A 26,189-nucleotide genomic window follows, 5' to 3' on the forward strand; every position below is an offset into this window, starting at 1 on the left:
AGGCCTTCACGGACCCCCGCTGAGGGAGGTGGTTTTAGTTTTGTGACTGAATTACAAAATAAAGTGTGAGTGTGTGTCTTTTGTTTTCTTCAGCCGATCTGTACAAAAACACATCAATTATTCACAGCAGATAATTTCTATGGGAACAACTCACGGTTTCATATTTACAAGTAAAGTGGCTTCTTCCTCATCCTCATCTTCACCTTCTTCTTCTGCGCTGGAGGCCACTGGTAATAACTGTTTCTCCCCTCCTCGTGCGTCCGGACAGAAATCTCCTCCAGGAAACAAAAGTTAAAATCTTCCGTTTTGCTCCGGGGGTTCGGTGTCTTTGGTGCCCGTCTAGGAGCTGTCGTTCTCGGACGTGTGCAGCAGCTGCAGCGCGCCGGATCCCGGCTTGTGCCGCTTCAGCAGCTGCGTGATCTTCTCGTCGTCCGAGTTCGGGTCCAGCGGCTTGTTGTAGTCGTCGTCTTCGTCCTCGTTGTCCGAGGTCCCCTTCAGCCGCTCCGTCTCCGAGTCCTGCTTCTTCTTGGCCGTGGCCATCTCCGCAGCGTGCTTTTTCCTCCACTTCGTCCGTCTGTTCTGGAACCACACCTGGGACACACACACACGGAACTCCCGTCACTTTTTCATGCTTTTTACAACTCTGAGCTCTGCAGCTTCATTTTCACATCTCCTGTTCCACAAATAACTCTGGGAATTAAAGTAAATACTGAAGATATATTTAGGTTAAATATCAAATGTGGAACAACAGGCAGAAATAGACAAAAGAGATGAGAAATAATACAATCGCTTCTCTGTGGAAGCAGCTGGTGTCTAAATGACTCAAAGGCCTCTGGAATTAAATGACTTTTATCCTCAGAGACAAAATATTTATTAAAAAGGCCAAAAATTTAGGCCAAAATATCGAAACGTCCTCAATAAATTCAGGTTTAAAGATTCTGCATGTTCAACCTAAACACGCTCATTAATTAGCAGCAATTTAATTAAAAAACTACAAACTCATTTTGTCTTTTTCTCTGAGTGGAGAGCAGGTTTTATTTAGGGCTGCTGCTGCTGCTGCTGCTGCCGCCGGGTGCCTCGGTGTTCACTGGGTGTTTTTACCTTGACCTGGCTCTCCGTCATGCCCAGGGAGTAGGCCAGCCGCGCTCTCTCGGGCCCCGCCAGGTACTTGGTCTGTTCAAAAGTCTTTTCCAGCGCGAAGATCTGCTGCCCGGAGAAGGTGGGCCGCGTGTGCTTCCTCTTCCCATCTTTGTCCAGCAGGACGGAGTTATGATCTGAAACACAGGGAACACACAAAACTCTCAGTTAGTCACATTGTGCCGCTTCTCTGCCGCTCGGGCCTCCGGCTGCTTTATTCGAGCACCTCTGGGGGGTAAAGCAGCTTTTCTTACGGGGTGAACACGCGAATCTGGCGTCCCTCCAGTGGGGGCTCTGCATCACCCCCGGCCAGAAGATCGGCGTCCTGCCCGGGAGGTCCGCCAGGGGCTTCGGGTACCGGGCCACCGCCACCGCCGCGGCGCCGGGGCTGAAGTAAAGTCCGGGAGGCGGCGGGGGGCTGAGGCTGCTGAAGCGGGGCAGCCCCGACAGGATCCCCGCCGAGGACGAGGCGGCGACGGCGGCGGCAGCGGCGGCCGCGGAGGCTGTGGACCCGACGCAGGAGGCGGAGGGCCGGCTCAGGATGTCGTTTATTCCGTGGGGGGTGGCCGAGGCGCACTGCTGGGGGGAGCCGAGCCCCGAGGACAGCCCGGTGGAGCTCTTGATCCCCGGGGAGGACACGGCCATGCCGCCCGGGTTAGGGGAGGTGGTGGCCGGGGAGGTAGAGGAGTTGGGGCCGGGGGAGGAGAGCGGGTAGGCCGGGTACAGGGGGGTCTTCATCTCGGTCATGCTGTGCAGAGCCGCCAGAGGGGGGGTGCTGAGGAGGAAGGCGCTCTGTCGGGACCCGTCCATCTGACCCACCGCTAACATTCCCACTCCTGGGGGGGGGGCCCGGGACGACTGGAGCACGCTGCTGTGGGTCAGCTGACAGTCCGGACTAGACCTAGACCAGAACCCGGGACGGTCCGGACTCAGAGCCCATCTCAGGCCGCCACATCCACAACTGTCAGCGGGCAGAAACCAGCTCCAGGAGGCGGGGGGAGCAGGAGAGAGCACCGCAGGAGGAGCAGGAGGGTCCCCGCAGACTGTCCCGGCTCGGGTCGGGTCGGGTCGGGTCCGGGTCCGGGTCCGGGTCCACAGTAAACCAGGACACAGAAACAGAAGCGCCAGCGGAAGAAGTTGTGAGATAATAAAAGCGGATCATCTGCGCTCCTGTCTATTAGCTCCAAGTCCAAACTTTCACGGGGGGACACGGGCTGGGGGGGGGGGGGCTCTGTCCTGATTGGCTGACCTGACGGTGACGTTGGCCGTCTGGATTTGGGAGGGCTCCTGATTGGCTGAGCGGCTCGGCTGTGATTGGCCCGTCGGATGTTTAACGTCCACTAATGATGGAGGTGAAGAGCAGAAACATTGAACTGCTCCTTTAAACTCCACCAGGTGTGTTTGCTCATTAAATATTTAAATCTTCACTCATTTGCATAATGAGCTCCAGATTCAGTTCATTAAATCAAACTTTGTTCTTCGCTGATTTTCTTCATTTAGCTGCAAAACTGGAATTATTACACAAATGTTTGTGTTTTAAAACCAAACAGAGTATCAATAATAGAATGTAATGATTATTATTAATACATTTTATTTATTAATAATAATAATAATATTGTCGTTATTATTATTAATAAATAAAAGTAATGGTATTATTATTAATAATACTAATGATAATATTAAAAGGCCTAATACTGTTGATCATAATATTAAACTGCTCCTGTAATAATACTGTAAATAGTGAATATTGATTATTGATTGAGGTCTGTGATTTATTGGCCTCTAATTAATTCAGGGTACTACAGGGTACTACAGGGTACTACACAGTACTACAGAGTACTACAGGGTACTACAGGGTACTACACAGTACTACACAGTACTACAGAGTACTACAGGGTACTACAGGGTACTACAGGGTACTACAGAGTACTACAGGGTACTACAGGGTACTACAGAATACTACAGAATACTACAGAGTACTACTGAATACTACAGAATACTACACAGTACTACAGAATACTACAGAGTACTACTGAATACTACAGAATACTACACAGTACTACAGAGTACTACACAGTACTACAGAATACTACACAGTACTACACACTACTACAGAGTACTACAGAATACTACAGAGTACTACAGAATACTACACAGTACTACAGAATACTACGGCGTACTACTGAATACTACAGAATACTACACAGTACTACACAGTACTACAGAATACTACACAGTACTACAGAATACTACACAGTACTACACACTACTACAGAGTACTACAGAATACTACACAGTACTACACACTACTACAGAGTACTACAGAATACTACACAGTACTACAGAATACTACACAGTACTACTAAATGCAGTCTATTAAACCAAACATAAATACTCTAATAAACCTGGATGAAGCAGCAGGTGTGGGGGGGGCAGGGCGCCCCCTGCTGGTTTATTTCACATTTACATTATTGGAGAAAAAGACGCTGATTTAAGTTTTTAAATTAAAAACAAAGATTTATTTTTGTGTGAATGAACAGATTGACTGAGCGAAGGGTCACATGACCAGCGGCTGAGTCAGTCCGTTAGCCGTCATTAGCCCCATTAGCTTAGTTAGCCTCGTTAGCTTCATTAGCCTCGTTAGCTTCATAACCCCGTTAGCTTCATTAGCCTTGTTAGCTTCATAACCCCGTTTGCTTCATAACCCCTTTAGCTTCATTAGCCTCGTTAGCTTCATAACCCCGTTAGCTTCATTAGCATCATTAGCTTCATAACCCCGTTAGCTTCATTAGCCTCGTTAGCTTCATAACCCCTTTAGCTTCATTAGCCTCGTTAGCTTTGTTACCCCGTTAGCTTCATTAGCCTCGTTAGCTTTGTTACCCCGTTAGCTTCATTAGCCTCGTTAGCTCGTAGAGGTTAAACAGTGATGGACTACAACAGTTCCTTTATTCTTCCATGTCTTCAATCTGTTCTGATCATTTTATTTATTTCATCTGTTTATTACTGATTTAATTTATATTTGAATCAATCAATAATGAAAACAACACATTGATTTCTCCTAAATGTGACGTTAAAACCTTTCAGCACTTCTCAGGATGTTTATTCAGATTCTTAGTTTTTTAAAATAAAGTGAATAAAATCAGGTTTCACCTTTTTACACATCAAAGCTCCTAAAAGATGTTTTATGGTCAAAGAGAAAATAAAAACGACGGATTCAGTTTGAAACCAGATTAAAACACTTTTTACCACTCGTTTATTAGTATTATTATATTAAATATTATTATAATATCACAATTATTTTATTGATTGTTAATATTATATTAAATATTATTAATGTTATAATTATTATATTATCATTAGTATTATTATATTACATATTGTTATAATATCATAATTATTATATTGGTTATTATTAATATTATAATTATTATATTATAATAATTATTATTATATTAAATATTATAATAATTATTATTAATTATTATATCATAATTACCTGCAGTTCATTCAGCACATTTACTTTCATTAATAATTATTTTTTTATCTTAATGTCAATAACAGCATCTGTAGGAGTAATGATTATTGATTATTGATTTATTATTTATTATTATTTATCTATTGGTTGTTTAAAATCAAATTAATTCATTGATCAGTCTCCTCATTAATTAAACAGCTGAATTATTGAACATTCATCAGCTGACAGATGAATGAAAAATATTTCAGTTTCACAGTACTACAGAGTACTACAGAGTACTACACAGTACTACAGAGTACTACACAGTGCTCAGTACATGAACGGCCACAGAAACATCAGTGTGACAGGACGCCCCCTGCTGGGTGGGAGGGGTCAGTCAATCAATAACTATTAATGATTATTAATCATTACAAACCATCACCTCAGTCTTTACAACGATGTATAAATACATGTGGTATTGATGAAGTATAAATATATGAGTTACTGCAGAGGACAGTCACTAAGTACATTTATATAGATTATATGAGGTACTTGTACTTTGAGTATTTCTATTTTCTGAGTAAATGTATTTTTACTGCTCTCCATTTATCTGAGAGCTTCAGATACTTCATTCAGATTATTGATCAATAATCAATAATCAGTGATGGTGTGCTGTTACAGGCTTAGAGACTAAACCAGGTCCAGAACTTAAACCAGGTTCTGGAGTCTCAGCAGGACAGCAGCACCACCTGGTGGTCAGAGAGAGAACTGCAGAGTACCTCTACTACATGAAGTAGAGTACTGCAGTACTTTTACTACATGAAGCAGAGTACTGCAGTACCTCTACTACATGAAGCAGAGTACTGCAGAGTACCTCTACTACATGAAGCAGAGTACTGCAGTACCTCTACTACATGAAGCAGAGTACTGCAGTACCTCTACTACATGAAGCAGAGTACTGCAGTACTTTTACTACATGAAGCAGAGTACTGCAGTACCTCTACTACATGAAGCAGAGTACTGCAGTACTTTTACTACATGAAGCAGAGTACTGCAGAGTACCTCTACTACATGAAGCAGAGTACTGCAGAGTACCTCTACTACATGAAGTAGAGTACTGCAGTACTTTTACTACATGAAGCAGAGTACTGCAGTACCTCTACTACATGAAGCAGAGTACTGCAGAGTACCTCTACTACATGAAGCAGAGTACTGCAGTACTTTCACTACATGAAGCAGAGTACTGCAGTACCTCTACTACATGAAGCAGAGTACTGCAGTACTTTTACTACATGAAGCAGAGTACTGCAGAGTACCTCTACTACATGAAGCAGAGTACTGCAGAGTACCTCTACTACATGAAGTAGAGTACTGCAGTACTTTTACTACATGAAGCAGAGTACTGCAGTACCTCTACTACATGAAGCAGAGTACTGCAGAGTACCTCTACTACATGAAGCAGAGTACTGCAGTACTTTCACTACATGAAGCAGAGTACTGCAGTACCTCTACTACATGAAGCAGAGTACTGCAGTACTTTTACTACATGAAGCAGAGTACTGCAGAGTACCTCTACTACATGAAGCAGAGTACTGCAGAGTACCTCTACTACATGAAGCAGAGTACTGCAGTACTTTTACCACATGAAGCAGAGTACTGCAGTACTTTTACTACATGAAGCTCAGAGTACTGCAGTACTTTTACCACATGAAGCAGAGTACTGCAGTACTTTTACTACACGAAGCTCAGAGTACTGCAGTATTTTTACCACATGAAGCAGAGTACTGCAGTACCTCTACTACATGAAGCAGAGTACTGCAGTACTTTTACTACATGAAGCAGAGTACTGCAGAGTACCTCTACTACATGAAGCAGAGTACTGCAGTACCTCTACTACATGAAGCAGAGTACTGCAGTACTTTCACCTCATGAAGCTCAGAGTACTGCAGTACTTTTACCACATGAAGCAGAGTACTGCAGTACTTTTACTACATGAAGCTCAGCGTACTGCAGTACTTTTACCACATGAAGCAGAGTACTGCAGTACTTTTACCACATGAAGCTCAGAGTACTGTAGTACCTTTACTACATGAAGCTCAGAGTACTGCAGTACTTTTACTACATGAAGCAGAGTACTGCAGACTACCTCTACTACATGAAGCAGAGTACTGCAGTACCTCTACTACATGAAGCAGAGTACTGCAGTACTTTTACCTCATGAAGCTCAGAGTACTGCAGTACTTTTACCACATGAAGCTCAGAGTACTGCAGTACTTTTACCACATGAAGCTCAGAGTACTGCAGTACTTTTACCGAGTGTTCTGCCGTACTTTTACCTCATGAAGCTCAGACTGCAGTACTTTTACCTCATGAAGCTCAGAGTACTGCAGTACTTTTACCGTGTACTGCAGTACTTTTACCTCATGAAGCTCAGAGTACTGCAGTACTTTTACCGTGTACTGCAGTACTTTTACCTCATGAAGCTCAGAGTACTGCAGTACTTTTACCGTGTACTGCAGTACTTTTACCTCATGAAACTCAGAGTACTGCAGTACTTTTACTACATGAAGCTCAAAGTACTGCAGTACTTTTACCTCATGAAGCTCAAAGTACTGCAGTACTTTTACTACATGAAGCTCAAAGTACTGCGGTACTTTTACTACATGAAGCTCAGAGTACTGCGGTACTTTTACCACATGAAGCTCAGAGTACTGCAGTACTTTTACCACATGAAGCTCAAAGTACTGCAGTACTTTTACTACATGAAGCTCAGAGTACTGCAGTACTTTTACTACATGAAGCAGAGTACTGCAGAGTACCTCTACTACATGAAGCAGAGTACTGCAGTACTTTTACCACATGAAGCTCAGAGTACTGCAGTACTTTTACCGAGTGTTCTGCCGTACTTTTACCTCATGAAGCTCAGAGGACTGCAGTACTTTTACCGTGTACTGCAGTACTTTTACCTCATGAAGCTCAGAGTACTGCAGTACTTTTTCCGTGTACTGCAGTACTTTTACCTCATGAAGCTCAGAGTACTGCAGTACTTTTACCTCATGAAGCTCAGAGTACTGCAGTACTTTTACTACATGAAGCTCAAAGTACTGCAGTACTTTTACTACATGAAGCTCAAAGTACTGCAGTACTTTTACTACATGAAGCTCAGAGTACTGCAGTACTTCCAGAGAAGTTCTTTCTTCTTCGTGGGTTAGAAACTGAACACCCAGCTGTGCAGCATGAACTCTTATAAACACTGAACAGCTTTTAGATTAGATTAGATTAATATTAGATTAATATTAGATTATATTAGATTAATATTAGATTAATATTAGATTAATATTAGATTTTAACAGACACCTGCTGTTTATCTTCTCTGCTGCTGCACATGAATAAAGGTTCATCTTTATATTTTTACTGTTTAAAGTCGTTTCCTGTTGATCAGCTCGCAGTAAAAGTACTGCGTAGTGTATATTAATGTACTACTGAACTGTACTCCACGCTGGAGCAGCAAAGCATGCTGGGACAGACTGAGGAACACCCATGTTCCTGCTGATCATATTTAAAGTAAAAGTAATGAAGCAGACAGGACTCTGGGTGTTGATGAGGTCATGATGAGGTCATGATGAGGTCATTATTTCAGCATCACTGACCTGAGATCAGTGATCAGATCTGTTTAACATTCAGGTTTGATCTTTAACTCAAACTGAAGAAACTCTTCATATCTTTGATACCTTTAGTTTGAATGAACCACCACTGAATATTGATCCTACATAATGTGTGGACCCCGTGGTGGACCATGTGGACCCCGTGGTGGACCATGTGGACCCCGTGGTGGACCATGAGGACCCCGTGGTGGACCATGTGGACCCCGTGGTGGACCATGAGGACCCCGTGGTGGACCATGAGGACCCCGTGGTGGACCATGTGGACCCCGTGGTGGACCATGAGGACCGTGTGGACCCCGTGGTGGACCATGAGGACCCCGTGGTGGACCATGAGGACCGTGAGGGCCCCGTGGTGGACCATGAGGACCCCGTGGTGGACCATGAGGACCCCGTGGTGGACCAGGAGGACCCCGTGGTGGACCAGGAGGACCCCGTGGTGGACCAGGAGGACCCCGTGGTGGACCATGTGGACCCCGTGGTGGACCATGAGGACCGTGTGGACCCCGTGGTGGACCATGAGGACCCCGTGGTGGACCGTGTGGACCCCGTGGTGGACCGTGTGGACCCCGTGGTGGACCCCGTGGACCGTGTGGACCCCGTGGACCGTGTGGACCCCGTGGTGGACCACGAGGACCCCGTGGTGGACCATGTGGACCGTGTGGACCCCGTGGTGGACCATGTGGACCACGAGGACCCCGTGGTGGACCATGTGGACCCCGTGGTGGACCATGTGGACCGTGTGGACCCCGTGGTGGACCATGTGGACCGTGTGGACCCCGTGGTGGACCATGTGGACCACGAGGACCCCGTGGTGGACCATGTGGACCCCGTGGTGGACCCCGAGGACCCCGTGGTGGACCACCACATGGGTGGAAACAGAAGAGACACCAGGAACAAAGAGGAAACAGGAGAGGAGTGGAAATAACAGGCTGAGTTTATTGGGCTTTACTCCCGAGCCATCAGTTTCTGCTTCTTCAGCTTCTTCTGTGAAACCTGCAGGACAAACACAGTCAGTTAGGAGGCGCCAACCTGGGGTCACAGGTCAGAGGTCAGAGGTCACAGGTCAGAGGACAGAGGTCACAGGACAGAGGTCAGAGGACAGAGGTCACAGGACAGAGGTCAGAGGTCACAGGACAGAGGTCACAGGTCACAGGACAGAGGTCAGAGGTCACAGGTCACAGGTCAGAGGTCACTCAGACTTTAATGCTTTCTTTTCATGGTTCATCCAAAGGTGTCCTAAGGAGTCATCACAGTGACTACAGCACCCACAGACAGACGGAAACAGTCATGTGACCGCCTGTCTGTCTGTCTGTCTGTCTGTCTGTCTGTCTGTCTGTCCCCCCCCCGTTGGCGGACCGTACCTTTTTCTTCTGGGCGACCTCCTCCTCTGGTTTGGGGACGATCTGCTCCTTCTCGGTCAGGATCATCTCGATGTGGCAGGGGGAGCTCATGTAGGGGTTGATGCGGCCGTGGGCGCGGTACGTACGCCTCCTCATCTTCGGCGCCTTGTTCACCTGGATGTGCTCGATGACCAGGGAGTCCACGTCCAGACCCTGGAACCACATCGGGACGGGAAACGGGTCAGAAACACCAGAACCGGTCGGCCGTGGGCCCTTAACCTCCATACTGAGGTCTGACTAACAGCTTCTGTAGTCATCCTGTCCAGGTGACCAGCAGGTGGACTCAGTGAACCACCACAGAAGAAGAGATTAAAAACAACCCTTCATAGCATTTATGGACCGTTTGGTTTCATCCTCCTCAGACATCTGACGTAGTGTCTCCACTTATTCATTTAGAGGAGAACTACAGACACAGACCCCCACCAGACACAGACCCCCTACAGACACAGACCCCCACCAGACACAGACCCCTACAGACACAGACCCCCACCAGACACAGACCCCTACAGACACAGACCCCCACCAGACACAGACCCCCACCAGACACAGACCCCCTACAGACACAGACCAGACTCCCTTCACAAAAACAGCACTTTGACACTAGTCCCTTAACCACAGGAGCAGCAGACCGGTGAGCTCCTGTGTTCTGTGAGGTTAAATTCTGAGTGGAGTCTGGTGTGTTTTAGTGATGTGACAGCTGTAACAGAGTCTGTGATGGTTGTGAGGATCACAGTGGAGATCAGATCGCTCAGATTCAATGTTTTGTTTTCACGGTTGATCCAAAGGTGTCCTAAGTGGTCATCACTGCAATCATCTCCAGCTGAGCCTCACCAAACCAAGTCTCTCCATCTTGGCTCTTTTCTATCAACACCTCAGCTGGTCTCTTCCTGGGGGCTGTAGGTCCTAGTCCGGTGGCTCCAGCTGCTTCAGAGACCAGAGGAGGCTCTGGATCAGCCTGAGGAGACGTTGGAGAGACAAACTACAGCGAGAGAGCGACATCATGTCGTCTGTGACACGAGCCTCAGCCTGCTTTCACAGTCAGGCTGATCCAGCAGCTCTCTGGTCCTTGTTGGTCTGCAGTGGCTCTGAAGCAGCTGGACCCCCCAGACCAGAACCAGACCAGAGCCTAAAGCCACCAGACTGGTTCCAGCCCCCCCCCAGCACCTTATTACGGCCCGTTAGCCTCCTACACATCAGATGTGATTAAACAGGTCTGTTTCCGTAGCGACCGGCGGCCTCGGTGACCTACCTTGAGCTCTGCGTTGCTCTCGGCGTTCTTGAGCATGTGCAGGAGGAACTCGGCGCTCTTCTTGGGCCAGCGGCCCTGAGTCCAGCCGAACTGTTTGGCCTGAAAACAAACGACAGCGAATCAGACGGCGTTTCGACCTCAGCAGGCACGGCGGCGCGCTCGGCCCCGCACGCCGCTCAGAGTACAAGGTTAGTTTCATCTTTCATCCAAAGGTGTCCTAAGATGGTCATCATGGCGGCGTCTATGCCCACGCCTCACCGACCCCGTCCTCACCTGGGCACACCTGCCCACGCCGCCGTTGTAGCGGCGGAAGGGGACGCACTGGTGCTTGACGATGACGTCCCTCAGGTACTTGTTGGCCTTGCGGATGTGCATCCCCTTGATGGCCTGGGCGGTCTCACGGGTGTTCTGGTGAGAAAAACAAGCGTCCACAGACGGTTACAGGCTGAAGAACGGACGGACTCCAGGTGGTTCACTATAAACTTATTGATCATCTATCAGGTGATCCAGAAACATTTTACCACCATGACTCTTCATTTTTATAAATAAAGCCAGTTGATGTTCACTGAGACTTTTGCTCTTTAGATCACATCTGCAGCTCTGACACAAAACCTCAGAGACATGAAGACGACCTGCGTCTCCTCAACACCCCCATGTTTAATATCACAACAAGAACTCTGACAGGACTCTTGGTAAACCAACTGTACACTTCATTTAATCTGGACAAGTGTCGACACGAAGGAGCCTTCACATCTGGTAAGAAACTACGCCAACATTTAGTGTCTTAAACACCGACAAGCAAAATACAGAACACAAGAAAAAGAATCTGTCATTTTTTAAACCTGTGTGTTTTTTGTACATATTTAACATCTAAATGTCTGGCAGATCCAGGAAGTGTTGGAACTGGTCCAGTGGATCAGAGACAAGCTCAGAGTGTTGTTCTAAGTGTGTGACAGCATCATGGAAAGGATCCATACAGAGAGAGACCTGGAAGATCCTTTTGGTTTAACCACAAACAGCACACACACCAGACTACATTCACTAAAACAGGGATTTTAGAGAACAGGACACAGGAGCTGCTGCTCTGCTGCTGCCTCCATCAGTCAGTGTGTTTGTGTTAAACAATCATTGTGTTATATCAGAAATGATCCTTTAAGACACCAAAGTCACACAAGAACACGATCACTAACTGACTGAGGCAGCAGTAGACCAACAGCTCCCTTATAAAATGGCTGTTTTTGTCAATGGAGTCTGGTATGTCTGAAGAGAGCGATATAACCGCCGTCTGTGGTCACAATAAAAATCATTTCTGCAGCAGACACCAAGTTTAAAAGCAGCAGACTCGCCCTTTAACAGACTCCTCACCTTGAAGTGGACCCGCAGGTTGGAGCCCCTGGACTTGCAGGCTGCAAACAGAAACAGACCAGTGTGAAGAGAATCCAGGTGTTTCCCCACAGTGGGTACAAACACTGTGCAGCTCAGACACATCAGATTATTTTCATGTGTAATCCAAAGGTGTCCTAAGGAGTCATCACAGCAGCACACACACACACACACACACACACACACACACACACGACTGGGTTACTCACACTTGGTCGGGTTCTCGGGGTCGAGTGAGTAGCGGACCATCTTCAGAGATCTGGAGGAGCAGAGTCAGATTCAGGTCTTTAACACGGAGGAGCTAAGTTAGCATTAGCATCAGTTAGCTTTAGCATCAGTCACAACACCAACAGACAGCAGAGACCGACGCAGAATCACCGACAAACATTTAACACGACACGACAAACAGTCTGAAGCAGCAGCGACGTGAAGGAAACACAATTCAACGCCGCAATCTGTTTCAGCTCCATCCAGCCAACATGGCGGAAGCCCGATGTGTCCACCACCAAACCGGCATCTCCACTAAATACCACTTTAAAACACAAAATCCGCCTCCAAACACAAACATTTAACATCATCTGAACTGTTTGAAGATGGAGCACAAAACGCAGCGGTTTAAGAAGCAGGATGGAGAAGATTTAAGTGAGATTTAACGCGGATTCTGTGCTTCAAATGTGGGACTGAGCTCCTACCTCTGAGGCCGCGGAGGGAAGAGGAAGAGCCGGGGCACAGCGCCTCTTCTTCTGCTGCTGCGGCGGAGCGCACCGCCCCCTGGTGGTCAGGAGGAGGGCTGCGGGACTCGGCGCCCCCTGGTGGTCAGGAGGAGGGCTGCGGGACTCGGCGCCCCCTGGTGGTCAGGAGGAGGGCTGCGGGACTCGGCGCCCCCTGGTGGTCAGGAGGAGGGCTGCAGGACTCGGCGCCCCCTGGTGGTCAGGAGGAGGGCTGCAGGACTCGGCGCCCCCTGGTGGTCAGGAGGAGGGCTGCATTTCTAACTTTCTAAATATTTATTGTTATTATATTGATTTATTGGGTGTATGTTGATTTCGTGTTTATTGATTATTAATCATCATCTTCTGCACTTGTCCTTTGACTCAGTGCCCCCTTACCTGATTTCTCCCTGGCCTTTCAGCTGCATTCTGTGACCTTCATCATGGAGAGTAATTATAAAAAAAGTCTTAGCCAATAAACATAATCAGTTCCTATAAATATGAGCCTATAATGAAACAGACTGAGGTGTGACGTCCGTCCGTCTGTCCGTCCGACACGCTGACTGTTCACAGGACGTAGAGATATTTATCTGCACCAAACTGGTCACACAGAAGGTCTAAAATAACAACAGACACTGAAGCGTGTCTGTAAAGCTGCTAAATTCTTTTAATCCTAAAGATATTAACTGTTATTAACAGTTTCTGTGATGATCCAGACGATGGTGTCTTCATGTTTTATATGAATATGAAACATCATTTATTACATTTATATTTATTATATGTATTGATATTTAATGTAAATTGTGTAAAATCTTTTGCCTTCATTAAAAACTGTCCTCATATGTTATTACAGCAGCACAGTAATCAGGGAGGTGTGTGTGGTACTGAAGCCACTTCCTGTTTGGTACTGAAGCCACTTCCTGTTTATTTGGTATGATTCTGTGACATGTTGAAACCAGCTACATATAAAACCCGTGTGCACCCTCACAGTGAGTCATGCACAACATTGCACTGGAAATAATGTCAAAGCTCGTGTCAACATACAAAAATAAAGATATTATTTACAAAAACACCGCCCCCCCGAACAGGAGTGACTCTGAGGAAACAAAGAGCTGCTGCTCGTCTCCTCCTGCTCACCGACACCGACGGCGTCCACGGAGACGGCGAGGACAGAAATCTGTGAGCTGCTCATTCGTGGCGTGAAAGACGCTCGGCTAACTCGCTAACCAGTGGAGCTGCAGCTGTGTCACTTGGCATCCTGCTAGCTTAGCATCCACCTAGCTTAGCATCCACCTAGCTTAGCATCCACCTAACCTGTTTCCTGGGGTTTTAAGAAGAAAATTCAAGCACTTTTAAGGAACCTAAACCAAACATTTCCAGACCGTCAAAGCCTTTAGCCTTTAGCATCACAGCTACATTGTCCCTTTAAAAGTAGTTGTGACAAACAAAGCTAACAGAATCAGCGTTTAGCATCTGATCAGGATTATTTGACGCTCGCTACGATCCAGACGGAGGGATCGCACCGGTCCAGCTCCTCTCTGCAGGATGTGCAGGACGCCGTCCTTCCTTTTTAAACACATTTATAAATTCTCCGTTAATTAGCTTTAGCATGTTGCTATAGCGATAACAGGGCCGAGAAGCTGCTGCTACAGTTAGCGTGCTGCGGTGAGCAGAGGGTCAAACTGTGTCGCCTTTTTATGTTGTAAGGAGTAAAAATCACTTTGGTGATGAACATTAAAACAACAGCAACGAGCAGCTCAGAGAATCTGCCAGCAGGCAGTGGTGCTTCTGGCAGGTTTTTAATAAGAGCAGCGTTTTAATGCTGATCACTGAAGCCCTGGTTAACATTACACGCTGTCACATCTTATGTTTTTAGCAAACAGTGTGAAGCGACAGTATTTGACTCTTTGTGTGCCAGATGGCTGCCCTCATTACAGCCGGTTCACACCAGACTCCATTGACAAAAGCAGTCAATTTATTTGGGAGTTGATGTTCTATGGCTGCTTCAGTCATTCAGTGTGTTTGTGTTATTGTGTGACTTTGCTGTTTTAAAGGGAAAGTCCAGATCAACACAACATCTGTGTAACACACAGTAACACAACACACACTAAGAGACCAGGGCACAGCAGAGCAGCAACACCAGGTAAAACCCCTGTTTTAGTGAATGTAGTCTGGTGTGTGTGCTGTTTGTGGTTAAACCAAAAGGATCTTCCAGGTCTCTCTCTGTAGGGATCCTTTCCATGATGCTGTCACACACTTAGAATAACACTCTGGGCAAAAACTACTGCATCATTTCCCAAAGCTTGTTTACATAACAGTTATTTTGAACCCTAAATATGTCTCGTTCAGACACAGCGACAGCTCCAACACGTTTCAGTCAGCCTTCAAATGTAGGCACAGAGAACTATTTACAGATGAAAGAGGTGCAGCTCCTCCTCATGCTGCAGTCCAACATTTAAACATATTGCAGAATATTTCAGTCCAGTAAAAATCTCAGAGTCCTCTCAGAGGGAGACTTGGCAGTAACCTGGCCCACTACTGAACCAGTTTCTCAGCGTTAAAATAACTCCGACATCCTTAAAGAGTCCTTCACCACGTCGGCTACGTCTTCTCATGTAGAAAGTGGGGGCAGGTCCGGTCTGACTGAGAAACTGGTGGACCGCAGTGGGTCAGAGACGGGACGAGGCCTCATCCGGTGCTACAGTGTGGATCAGCTCAGGCTGAAGTTTGTGCTCATCAGGCTCCTTAAATACTGTTCAGTGTCCACATGATGAGACGTCAGACAACGACCTGCAACACAAGAGGACAACAGCCTTCACGTTAAGGTACACTTTATTACAACGGACTCAGAATATTAAATACAACTTAACCCTGGTCCTCTCTGTCCACATCCTGCTGTCTAAAAGTGTTGGAACTGGTCCAGTAGATCACCTCAGCCAGCAGCCACCAAACGGGCTGCAATGGCTGCAACGTGATCCTTTGGGACAACTGCACCTGATCACAGTAGGTCCACTAAAAGAGCTTGTTTGATCCACTGACAGGCTCAGAGTGTTATTCTAAGTGTGTGACAGCATCATGGAAAGGATCCCTACAGAGAGAGACCTGGAAGATCCTTTTGGTTTAACCACAAACAGCACACACACCAGACTACATTCACTAAAACAGGGATTTTACACAGTAGTTGCTGGTCTCCTGCGCCCTGGTCTGTTAGTCTGTTTGAGTTTCTGTGTGTCACACAAACATTGTGTTGGATCCAAACTGACTCTTTAAAACACCAAAGTGACACAACAACACAAACACACTAACCGATCTAGAGAGAGCCGACCAGCAGCTACCCTGTAAAATCCCTGTTTTAGTGAATGTAGTCTGGTGTGTGTGCAGAGAGCGATATCACAGCTGGACAGGCAGGACTCAGGGTGACTGAACGTGTGGGGGTCGTGAGGTCGTACATATGAGGCAGTGATCCAGGGCGCCGCCCTCAGCTGGAGGTTCAGGTCAGCGTGATGCCACCACAGTGAGGCAGCGGAGGGGGGGGCGTGAAGCAGGCTGATGGGGGTGTAGAGGAAACGGTCACAGGTGGAGGTGGGGGCTCAGGTGATGCGGTGAGTCGGGCTCCCGCCCTCGGGTCACTTGAGGCAGGGGCTGACCACCGTGGGGGTCGGGGGGTAAACCAGGGCCACGTTGACCCGCTCGGAGCCGTTCTTTGGACAGATGACCTCCGTCAGACCTTCGGGCCGCGGCTGGCTCAGCAGCTCACCTGCAACACAGCAGCAGGACGCCATCATTTACTGCAGAGCATCATGGGAAACCGGCCTGCAGGCTCTACTTCCTGTTCACACAAAGACAACTGAGAACACACACTCTGCAACTGACCCCCTCCTAACAGAGCAGAGGTCTGACCCCCCCCCAGCTCAAACATCCAGCTGTGTGTCCTGAATTAGGTCAGAGCCGGATAAACCCCCCCCCCCAGGTACCACAGTCAACCACATTCCTCCCCCCGCCCCTCCTCTTCCTCCCTCCCTCCTCTTCCTCCCCACAGTTCAGACATCCGACTCACTTCCTGTTTGAGCCTCAGTTCAGCTGACGAAGGGTGGGGTGCTGTCAGAAGATTAATCAGCATCGATTTCAAACAAATCACCATCTTCCTCCTCCTCTTCCTCCTCCTCCTCCTCCTCCTGCTCCTCCTGCTCCAGTCAGTTTAAATATTTACAGTCTGAGGCCTAAAATAGAAATGTGTCCCTGCTCAGAGGCTGCAGGAGGAGGAGGAGCAGGAGGAGCAGGAGGAGGAGGAGGGGGTAAACCTACAGTGTCTGTGCCCCCCCCCCCCGTTAAGCAGGTCACGCTGCGATCGGACCAGAACAAAGGATCATATGTGCTCTGAAATCAGCTTATGTCACACTGACGCCATTTCAGGGAAAATGAGCTCTAATCCACCTCCATCGACCCCTTTGGCCCTGCTGCTGCTCCCATGATGCACTGGGCTCCACCCGAGCACGCACACACACACACACACACACACACACACACACACACACACACACACACACACACACACACACACACACACACACACACACACACACACACACACACACACACACACGCACACACACGCACACACACACACACGGTGATCCAGCAGTATGTAAACATCCACCGCTCTCCTATCAGTCATCCAGGTGAGTCTCACCTGTTTCCGTGGTAACCAACAGCTGTTGGTTGTCATGACAACGAGTCACCAAACGGTAAACCAAGAGACCAAAACTCAGCCCTCAGTCATAACCACCAGCCTACCTCTGTCCTGTTCCCCCAGAGCATTATGGGAGATGTAGTTTAAAACCCAGCATTCCTGAATAGAAGAAAGTAAACAGGAAGTACGTTTGTCTCAGTAGGAAGAGTTGGGAGGTCACAAGGAGGAAGAGGAGGAGGAGGAGGGAGATGGTGATTTGTTTCTGTGACTGAGGAGCAGAGGATCACACACACACACACACACACACACACACACACACACAGTGCAGCCAGCAGTCACACAGGGTGTGTTCACTGTTCATTAAACTACCCAACAGATTAGCACAGTATCAGTAGTACTACTAGTATCAGTAGTACTAGTACTAGTATCAGTAGTACTACTAGTATCAGTAGTACTACTAGTATCAGTAGTACTAGTACTAGTATCAGTAGTACTACTGATAGTACTACTGATACTAGTACTAGTATCAGTATCAGTATCAGTATGAGAAGCTAGCGGTCTGCGCCGGAGTGTTTCAGGGCAGCAGATGAGAATCTGGCTGTGTGAAATGGAGCAGAGGGACTCTGACAGTCAGACCCAGATCTGGTGACGGACCTTTAATCCTCTGATCAGCAGCTGCACCGACTGAGAGCCGGGATCCTCAGGAATGTGTGGCCTACTTCCTCCGCACAGGAAACACACCAGAAATAACTCAGAGGCCTCCCAGCTCAGACTGCAGTCAGGGTCCAGACTGGGTCCAGACTGGGTCCAGACTGCAGTCAGGGTCCAGACTGGGTCCAGACTGGGTCCAGACTGCAGCTCAGGGTCCAGACTGGGTCCAGACTGCAGTCAGGGTCCAGACTGGGTCCAGACTGCAGTCAGGGTCCAGACTGGGTCCAGACTGCAGCTCAGGGTCCGGCCCCAGACCAGGTCTCTGAGCGATGACCTGAAGCCCTGAGGAGCCAAACGCAGCCACAGTGATGAGTTCAGGGTCCATTTGACTCTGAGGATCTGAGACTGAGTTTGGTTTGTTTCACAGAGAAAAGCCTGAGGCTCAGTGTGATGGGACGACCCCCCCCCCCCCCGTCCTCAAACGCCTCTAATGTTCTCGGTCGTTTCCGTCTTTGTGAGCCTCCTGCAGGAGGACAGCCCGTTCTCAGGCCTCTATGTGTGGGAGCCACAGGAGCAGCCTCAGTCCAGGGGGGGGGCGGCTGGTGTTATGTAACCCTGACAGTAACCAGTAGCAGCGTCCTGCTGGGGGCCGCGGTGGACCGACGGCAAGCAGATCACCTCCCCGATGGAGCCGTCACATTCCTGACGGTTATTTCAGGATGTGAGGAGCAGCTCAGGACGAGCAGCTCTGATCGGGGGGGGGGGCACCAAGTGTTGGAATGAGCCTTTAAGACGCTCTGTGAGCCGTTCCAACCCAAACCCCCCCCCCACTCAGGAGCATCTTTCACTGACAGTCAGAGTTCAGGGCGGCGACGGTGACGTGTGTGCGGCTGATCTTCTCTGTGTCTGTGCTGTTTAAATAAAGTTGACTTGATTTGAATGGTCTCTTTGTGGGGACACGTCCACTCAGCTGGTGACGTGGCGTTCAGGGACCAAATCCTCTGAGGACTTCCTGACCGCCACGCGCCGGGTCACATGACTGAGATAACAGAGCAGCTTAGTGCAGGTACGATGATGTAACATCATCCTCGGTGGCAGATTACCCCCCCGACACGTCTCAGCCACTCCACACCAAGTGTCCACTTTATTAGGAACAGCAGCTCCTGCTGAATCATGTCTGGGGGGGGGTCCTCTGTCTCCTGGACTTCCATCAGTCACATGTTCAAACAGAAACCCAAAGTCAGCAGACGTGGAGGTGACTGAGGCCTGACGGGGTGAAACCAGCTCCTCCTCGTCCACAGAGCCCCCCCCCCCCCACAGTCCCGTCTCGGCTCCACATCCATTGATTTATTCTCTAATGACTAATAAACGTCTGACGGGCTGAGCTGAACGTGTCGGAGCTCGTCCTCGTCTGGCTGCTGATCCGCCCGCCCGTAGAACACATGTTGGCAGCCTGTGGCTAAAACAGGAGCACCGGTGCGGGAGGGGGGGACGTCAGACAGCAAGACACCTGAGGGACAGGTGGGTCCACGCCCCCTTTTGTCCCAGGGAGAGCTCCAGCTTTGATCCCGACTGATCCTTTTACTGGATTAAGAGAATCCGCTCTGTGGGGGGAGCAGGAGTGAAAGTGCTGCGATGTGCCCCCCCCATCCCTACAGAGAGAGACCTGGAGGATCCTTTTGGTTTAACCACAAACAGCACACACACCAGACTACATTCACTAAAACAGGGATTTTAGAGAACAGGACACAGGAGCTGCTGCTCTGCTGCTGCCTCCATCAGTCAGTGTGTTTGTGTTACTGAGTGTTACAGAGATGTTGTTCTGGATCTGAAGTCACCTTTTAACAGACCAAAGTCACATAATAGTGTTCAGCAGCAGACCAGCAGCTCCTGTGTTCTGTGGGGGAAAATGACTATTTTTGTCAGTGGAGTCTGGTGAGTTTGAAGAGAGTGACAAGAACAATGATGAAGATAATATGATGCTAATGCTGAGTGTGTGATCTTCATCAGAATCCGCTTCGATGCGTTTGGGTCTTAAAAACTGAAGTGAGCAGAGGAAGGATGTTGTTGGGGGAGTGAAACACGCTCAATGTGAAACTCACTTCTTTCCGTTGATTCTTTGCCAAAATAAACTCATTTGTCACAAACTGCTTTACTCAAACCTCCGCGGACACGTTCACACACGTAGACCGGGACCATGCTGAGGCTGGAGCAGTGGGGGGGGGCAGATAGAAGCAGGAGGTCAGACAGTTTGATGGAGAAACGGTGAAAGCGAGCCGAGGTCGTTTCTCTGTGTTTAGTCTGCTCGGCTCCCCGGAGCCAAACGCTGCTGCAGCACAGATACCATGACCATAAAAGGCCGGAGCAGAGCCACAGGTGTGTGTGAGTGTGTGTGTAGAGGAACGATGCAGAGCTCATACTCAGGGTCCTTAAAGCCTCCACGGAGCTCCAGGTTCAGCTCCAGGTTCAGCTCCAGGAGAGCACGACAGCAGACAGAAGAGGAGCACCAGCCGCTGCCCTCAGACTCATGGTCCAAAACAAGAAGACTCAAAGACAGGAAGCTCTGATGAAACACCATCCAGGTGCATCATGGGAATCGGAGGCCCCAGTGTTAGTGGACTAAGGGTCAGACTCTGAGTCACCCCCCCCGGCCCGGCAGCCACGTCCTGATGGATTCAGGAAGTTCCTCAACGTTCTTTACTCAACTTTTCTAAACATTCTACGATCGATCAGCGACACAGAGGAACTCCTCTGCTGCCTTCACACACTCACACTCACACTCACACACACACACACACACACACACACCAGCCACCAAGAGGGAGACCATAACAAGCTGTTTTCCGTCTCCCCCCATGAGTGAAACTCCAAAGTATTTCCTGCCCCCCCCTCTGTTATCCGGCTGCTGCTATTAACTGGATCACTGAACTCGGCTGCTGTAATCACACTGAAACTGTGTTATCTCAGCAACACACACACACACACACACACACACACACCAGGCAGCATGTGAGTGTGTGTGTGTGTGTGTGTGTGTGTGTGTGTGTGTGCTGCACCCTCCAAACACACACCACACACAGCCCTTCAAAATAAAAGCCTTCCTCTAAACTGCTCTCATGTCTGTGCAGTGAGCAGTTAGCTTAGCTTAGCACAAAGACTGGAAACAGAGGGAACAGCTAGCCTGGCCCCACCCAAAGGGAACCGGGGGGGTTTATGAGGAGATGAAAATCTTTTCTGGCTCAGTGGTGAAACATGTCAGCTCACACACTCATACACACTCACACACACTCACTCACACACTCACACACTCACTCACACACTCACACACTCACTCACAGTAATGACATCATCTCACAGGCAAACCCATTAAATGTCTCTGACCATCACATCCCTCCATCAGACCAACAGTCAGAGCAGGTCAGCTGTCTCGTCCATCAGCGCATCAGGAGCCGCAGACCCCCCCCGCCCCCACCTCACCCCCCCACACTCTAACATGATGTCAGAGGCCGTTGCTTTTGTAGTCGGCCATGTTATGTGAGGGCCTCCACTGGAGGCGTGTTCGTCTGATCAGAAACCAACGGAAACATTTGGAGGCTGCTGCAGTTCAGACACACTGACAGACAGACAGACAGACAGACAGGCAGACAGGCAGACAGACAGACAGACAGACAGACAGACAGTACTGGTACCTCAGACTCTATTGCTGTCTGGCTTCTATACATTCAGCCCTGTGAGCAGTCATGTGACCTGCAGATCACCATGGATACCGAGGAAGCAAAGCATGAGGACATGAACACTGTGAGCTGAGAGCCGTCCTGTCCTGACACACACTCGGTTCACTCCTGTCCCCCCCCCCACAGTGATCCACATCAGGCCGTGAACCAGCAGCTGATACCGGACGCCTGATGAGATTAGGTCGTCCTGCAGCTGTCTGACTCCTCAGCAGTCAGTTTAAATATCTAAAATGTTTTTCTGCCGCTGTGTTCAGGATCATGTGAGTGTGTCTTCAGGCTGTGGGCCTTTACAAAGAGCTCTAGTCAGTCTGATCACACTGCTCTGGTGTCTACAGGTCACATGAGTGGCGTGCTGCTAACCCTGGCGTGGTGAGGTGGACGTGTTTACCTGGGAAGGCGTGCGGGCTGGACGACCCCCTCTTGAGGCACTTGGAGCAGAGGATGTGGACCGAGTAGTGCAGGCCGGGCCACTCCTGCAGCAGCACGTTCAGCTCCTCCACCAGCGGCGTGACGGCCTGCCACGCCGTCCAGATGTTGGGCAGCGAGGCGTGGCTGGCGATGGACAGAGTCTCCGCCTGCAGCTTCCCCCTGGAGGGCCGGTGGCTGATGACCACGGGGACCTTCCCCCGGTAGGCGAAGATCTGGTGGCGGCTGTCCGTCCTCTGGACCACGTGGCAGTTTATCTGCACGCTGAAGCGTGCGAACAGTCCGGGAGGAAACAGGAAGGGGAAGCTGTACTGGATGTGCAGCTGCTCCATGGAGAAGAACGGGCACAGAGGCAGAGAGCTCCCGCCGGCCGCCGCCTCCGCCACCTCCGCCCGGGGCTCCTCGCTGCTCACGTAGCTGGGGAACTTGTACCAGGCGGTGGCGCCGTTCAGAGGCTTGCTGCGGGGCTTGTTGATGCAGTAGCAGACGCCCATCTTCTCCAGCAGCTCCATGATGAGGTGCAGGTCCTGCTGGGTCTGGATCAGCGGCCTAAGGAGCAGCCGGATGACGTTAGAGGGCAAAAGGCCGTGCTGGAGGAAGCCCTCCACGTGGTGCTGCAGGTGTGTCACCCTGAGGTTCTCCCCCTTCTCGTCCTCTATGACCAGACTCACCCTGCCCTTGTCCCCCCTCTCCCCCTCACAGAGGAGCCGGTCCAGCAGTGTGGACTCGTCCCTCTGGAAGAAGACGTTGAGGATCGCGATGAACCGTGGAAGGTTGTGAAAAACGTACTCCTTCAGGGTGAGGCTGTCCTCAAAGTAGAGCAGCTTCCCGCTCTCGTGCAGGTAGGACAAGGCGCTCTGCAGCCGGTCCTCCGTGAGCCCCGCCTGCAGCCCCAGACGGGCCGAGTCCCACCACGACAGCCACAGGTCTTTGGGCTTAAAGTGCAGCTCCTCCAACATCTGCCAGGACTTTGGCAGCACGCGGTGGAGGTTGGGGAAGATGTCCCTGTGGTCCGCTACGGACATGAGCTTCTCCCTGAGCCTCTGGATGTTCGTCTGGGTCTCAGTGCAGCTGACGCTCAGCACCGGGGACAGGATCTGCAGCCGGTGGTTCAGCATGTACTGCAGCTGGGACTTCCTCCGCCTCAGGTTCCTGTCCGAGACGCCGTAGAAAAGGACGTGAGGGCTGGAGGAGCGCACGCTGTAGCCCTGCTCCAGCGCCTGGTCCACCTGCAGAGCCAGAGTCCTCAGGCTCTGGACGTCCCTCTTCTCCTGCAGGCCGATCTGCCTGTGGACGTCCAGACTCTTCTCCTCCACCTCCACCTCCCCACACAGGTCTGCATGTGTGCCCACCAGGCACACCACCGCGTGGGGCACTTTGGCACTGAGGAGGTGGAGGAAGTACCCCACGTGGGCGTAAAAGTTCTTGGGCGAGTATGTTTTGAGATTGACGACGAGGACGTAGAGGGCGGCGGGGGACAGGAAAAAGGGTTTGATGAGGTCGTAGTTTTGCTTCCCTGACAGATCGTACACTAGAAACGTTAGCCGGCGACCAGCGTCCGCCACCCAGTTAGTGACTTCAATCCCTTTGTTTCCCTGGGTCCCCATGGCGTCCTGCTGTCCGCCCACCACGCTCTGCCTCAGCCGGGTTTTCCCAGCGCCCTTCATCCCCATCAGGACCAGCTTCAGCCGCGGCTTCACGGCGAGCTGCGATAGTGCGAGCTCCTTCTGATAGGCGGCGATGTACGGGATCCCCTTCATGCATACCTCGTACGGAGGCTGGATCAGAGGGTTGTCCTTCACCTTCCAAATGTTCACTTTGGACAGCTTTCCAAAGTTATCTGGGAGTATGGCTATTTGGTTACCCTGTAAGACGAGTTCCTCCAGCTTCTCCAGCTCCACAATGGAGTCGGGCAGATACGTGATGCTGTTGTTGTCCAGCCAAAGGTTGGCCAGCTTCCCCAGCCGTCCCATGTCCTCGGGGATGTGACTCAGTTTATTCCTGCTCAGGTAAAGTTCCTCTAATCCTGCGATGCTCAGAAGAACCTGGGGGAAGGCCTCAAGCTCGTTAGAGGACAGGTTGATCATTTTGAGTCTCTGCAGCCGACCGAAAGCAGGAGGCAGCGCCGTGAGCTTGTTCCCGTCCAGCATCAGGCTCTCCAGCTGCTGCAGCTGGCAGAAGGAGTCTGGTAGCGTGGACATGTGGAGGCTGCTGAGCCACAGGATTTTGGTGGACTGCAGCTTCATGACGTCTGCTGGCAGCGCCTCAAACTTGTTCCCAGAGCAGTCCAGCTCCTCCAGCTCGCCCAGCGCCAGGATCTCGGGGGGGAACTGGTTCAGCTTGTTGTGGTCTGCGTCCAGGGTCCGCAGCCTGCCGAGGCTGCAGAACGCTCTGGGGAGGTCGTGCAGGTCGTTGAAGCTGATGTCCAGCTCCTCCAGGAGCTGCAGCGCCGCGATCTGAGCCGGCAGCTGCTGGATCTTGTTGTGGCTGATGCACAGCTTCTTCAGCCCCCTGAGCTGGCCCACGCCCTCCGACACGCTCCTCAGACAGTTGTGGCTCATGTCGAGCTCCACCAGCTGGCCCAGCTCAAACACCACCCGGGGGACGGCCGAGAACTTGTTCCTGCGGAGGACCAGGATGCGCAGGTTGTTCAGGGTGGATCCCAGCCCGTCCGGCAGCTCCTGGAGGGAGTTGTTGCCCAGGTTGAGCACCTCTATGTCGGCGATGTCCTCCGGCAGGATGATCTGGTTGTCTTTGGAGCAGAGGGTGAGCTGGCGCAGGTTGCTCCGCAGCTTCCTGGAGCGCAGGGCGGCATCCCTCCACAACCTGGCCGTTTTCAGATTGTTCTCCTTGTCCTCCATGGCGCTGCAGCCGGACCCCCCCTCCTGCTCCTCCTTGTTTTCATGGAGAGTTTTCATGGATCCTGAGCGGGGGACGTGGGGGACGGACCCCCGCAGAAATCAGCGCGCTCCTGGACAACAAAGCGACAAAAGAGCGTTTCTGTCGGGAGAGAAGGAGGCGTTCGGACGGCGGCAGGAGGAGCGCGTGTGTCCGCGGAGGCATCCTTTTCTCCTGCGCCACTCAGCAGCACAATGACAACAGCCGCTTACAGGTCCGGGCTGGACCCCCGGCCCGAGGCCCCGGCCCGCCGCTGCGCTCTCTCCGTCCCCGGCGTCCTCATCGCCTCCGGCCGCGGTCCTTCGGGTCTCCGGCCCGGGATTATCTCCGGGAATCTGGAAGCGTTCCTGCCGCTGGGTCTCTTCCTGGCAGCGGGAGAGAAACGAGGAGGGAGCCGCTCACACTGCGTCAGATCCCTGAGCCCTCCTCCCTCCCTCCCTCCCTCCTCCTCACACTTTCACTCCTCCTCCTGCTGGGAGTCATCCCAAATGAACCTCGAGGAGACTCAGTAAATGGACTTGAAAGCACAGATAGTTACATTAAGTGTCAGGTAACGAAGAGAAGCTCCTCGTGAAGGCTGAAGAAATAAAATATGTTTGTGTTCGTGGACTCTGTCGCCACCTGCAGGACAGGAAGTGCCAGTGCAGCCACTTTAATATCATATATATTATATCATATCTTATTATATTATATTATCATATCATATTATATTATAACATATTATATTATTATATTATTACATCATATCTTATTATATTATATTATAACTTTCCTGTTTATTCACTTTACCTCTTT

General features: G+C 50.1%; 3 protein-coding genes and 4 non-coding genes across 7 annotated transcripts; all 7 read right to left on the reverse strand.

Moving 5' to 3' along the window:
- Window positions 1–252: 252 nt before the first annotated feature.
- On the reverse strand, window positions 253–1,965 carry nkx6.1 (NK6 homeobox 1). The gene is made up of 3 exons (XM_070851027.1): window positions 1,392–1,965; window positions 1,102–1,274; window positions 253–591 (listed from the first exon to the last, which is right to left on the reverse strand). Exons 1-3 carry the CDS (start codon window positions 1,963–1,965, stop codon window positions 340–342), a joined length of 999 nt encoding a protein of 332 aa, XP_070707128.1. The 3' UTR covers window positions 253–339.
- Window positions 1,966–9,172: 7,207 nt separating this feature from the next.
- On the reverse strand, window positions 9,173–13,004 carry rpl17 (ribosomal protein L17). The gene is made up of 7 exons (XM_070850297.1): window positions 12,981–13,004; window positions 12,498–12,547; window positions 12,271–12,311; window positions 11,179–11,313; window positions 10,906–11,004; window positions 9,618–9,809; window positions 9,173–9,249 (listed from the first exon to the last, which is right to left on the reverse strand). The coding sequence occupies exons 2-7, from the start codon at window positions 12,535–12,537 to the stop codon at window positions 9,202–9,204; spliced, it is 555 nt and encodes a 184-aa protein (XP_070706398.1). The 5' UTR covers window positions 12,538–12,547; window positions 12,981–13,004; the 3' UTR covers window positions 9,173–9,201.
- On the reverse strand, window positions 9,445–9,512 carry LOC139219353 (small nucleolar RNA SNORD58). The gene has a single exon (XR_011585710.1). It is a non-coding gene; the product is annotated as a small nucleolar RNA SNORD58 (small nucleolar RNA).
- Window positions 10,400–10,466, reverse strand: LOC139219352 (small nucleolar RNA SNORD58). Its single transcript, XR_011585709.1, has one exon. It is a non-coding gene; the product is annotated as a small nucleolar RNA SNORD58 (small nucleolar RNA).
- LOC139219360 (small nucleolar RNA SNORD58) lies at window positions 11,077–11,143 on the reverse strand. The gene has a single exon (XR_011585717.1). It is a non-coding gene; the product is annotated as a small nucleolar RNA SNORD58 (small nucleolar RNA).
- Window positions 12,379–12,445, reverse strand: LOC139219354 (small nucleolar RNA SNORD58). Its single transcript, XR_011585711.1, has one exon. It is a non-coding gene; the product is annotated as a small nucleolar RNA SNORD58 (small nucleolar RNA).
- Window positions 13,005–13,835: 831 nt separating the features above from the next.
- On the reverse strand, window positions 13,836–25,414 carry mfhas1 (multifunctional ROCO family signaling regulator 1). The gene is made up of 3 exons (XM_070850294.1): window positions 22,459–25,414; window positions 16,445–16,752; window positions 13,836–15,785 (listed from the first exon to the last, which is right to left on the reverse strand). Exons 1-2 carry the CDS (start codon window positions 25,412–25,414, stop codon window positions 16,622–16,624), a joined length of 3,087 nt encoding a protein of 1,028 aa, XP_070706395.1. The 3' UTR covers window positions 13,836–15,785; window positions 16,445–16,621.
- Window positions 25,415–26,189: the final 775 nt, after the last annotated feature.

The sequence above is a fragment of the Pempheris klunzingeri genome, chromosome 19 (genome assembly GCF_042242105.1).
Source record: "Pempheris klunzingeri isolate RE-2024b chromosome 19, fPemKlu1.hap1, whole genome shotgun sequence".
Classification (NCBI taxonomy): Eukaryota; Metazoa; Chordata; class Actinopteri; order Acropomatiformes; family Pempheridae; genus Pempheris; species Pempheris klunzingeri.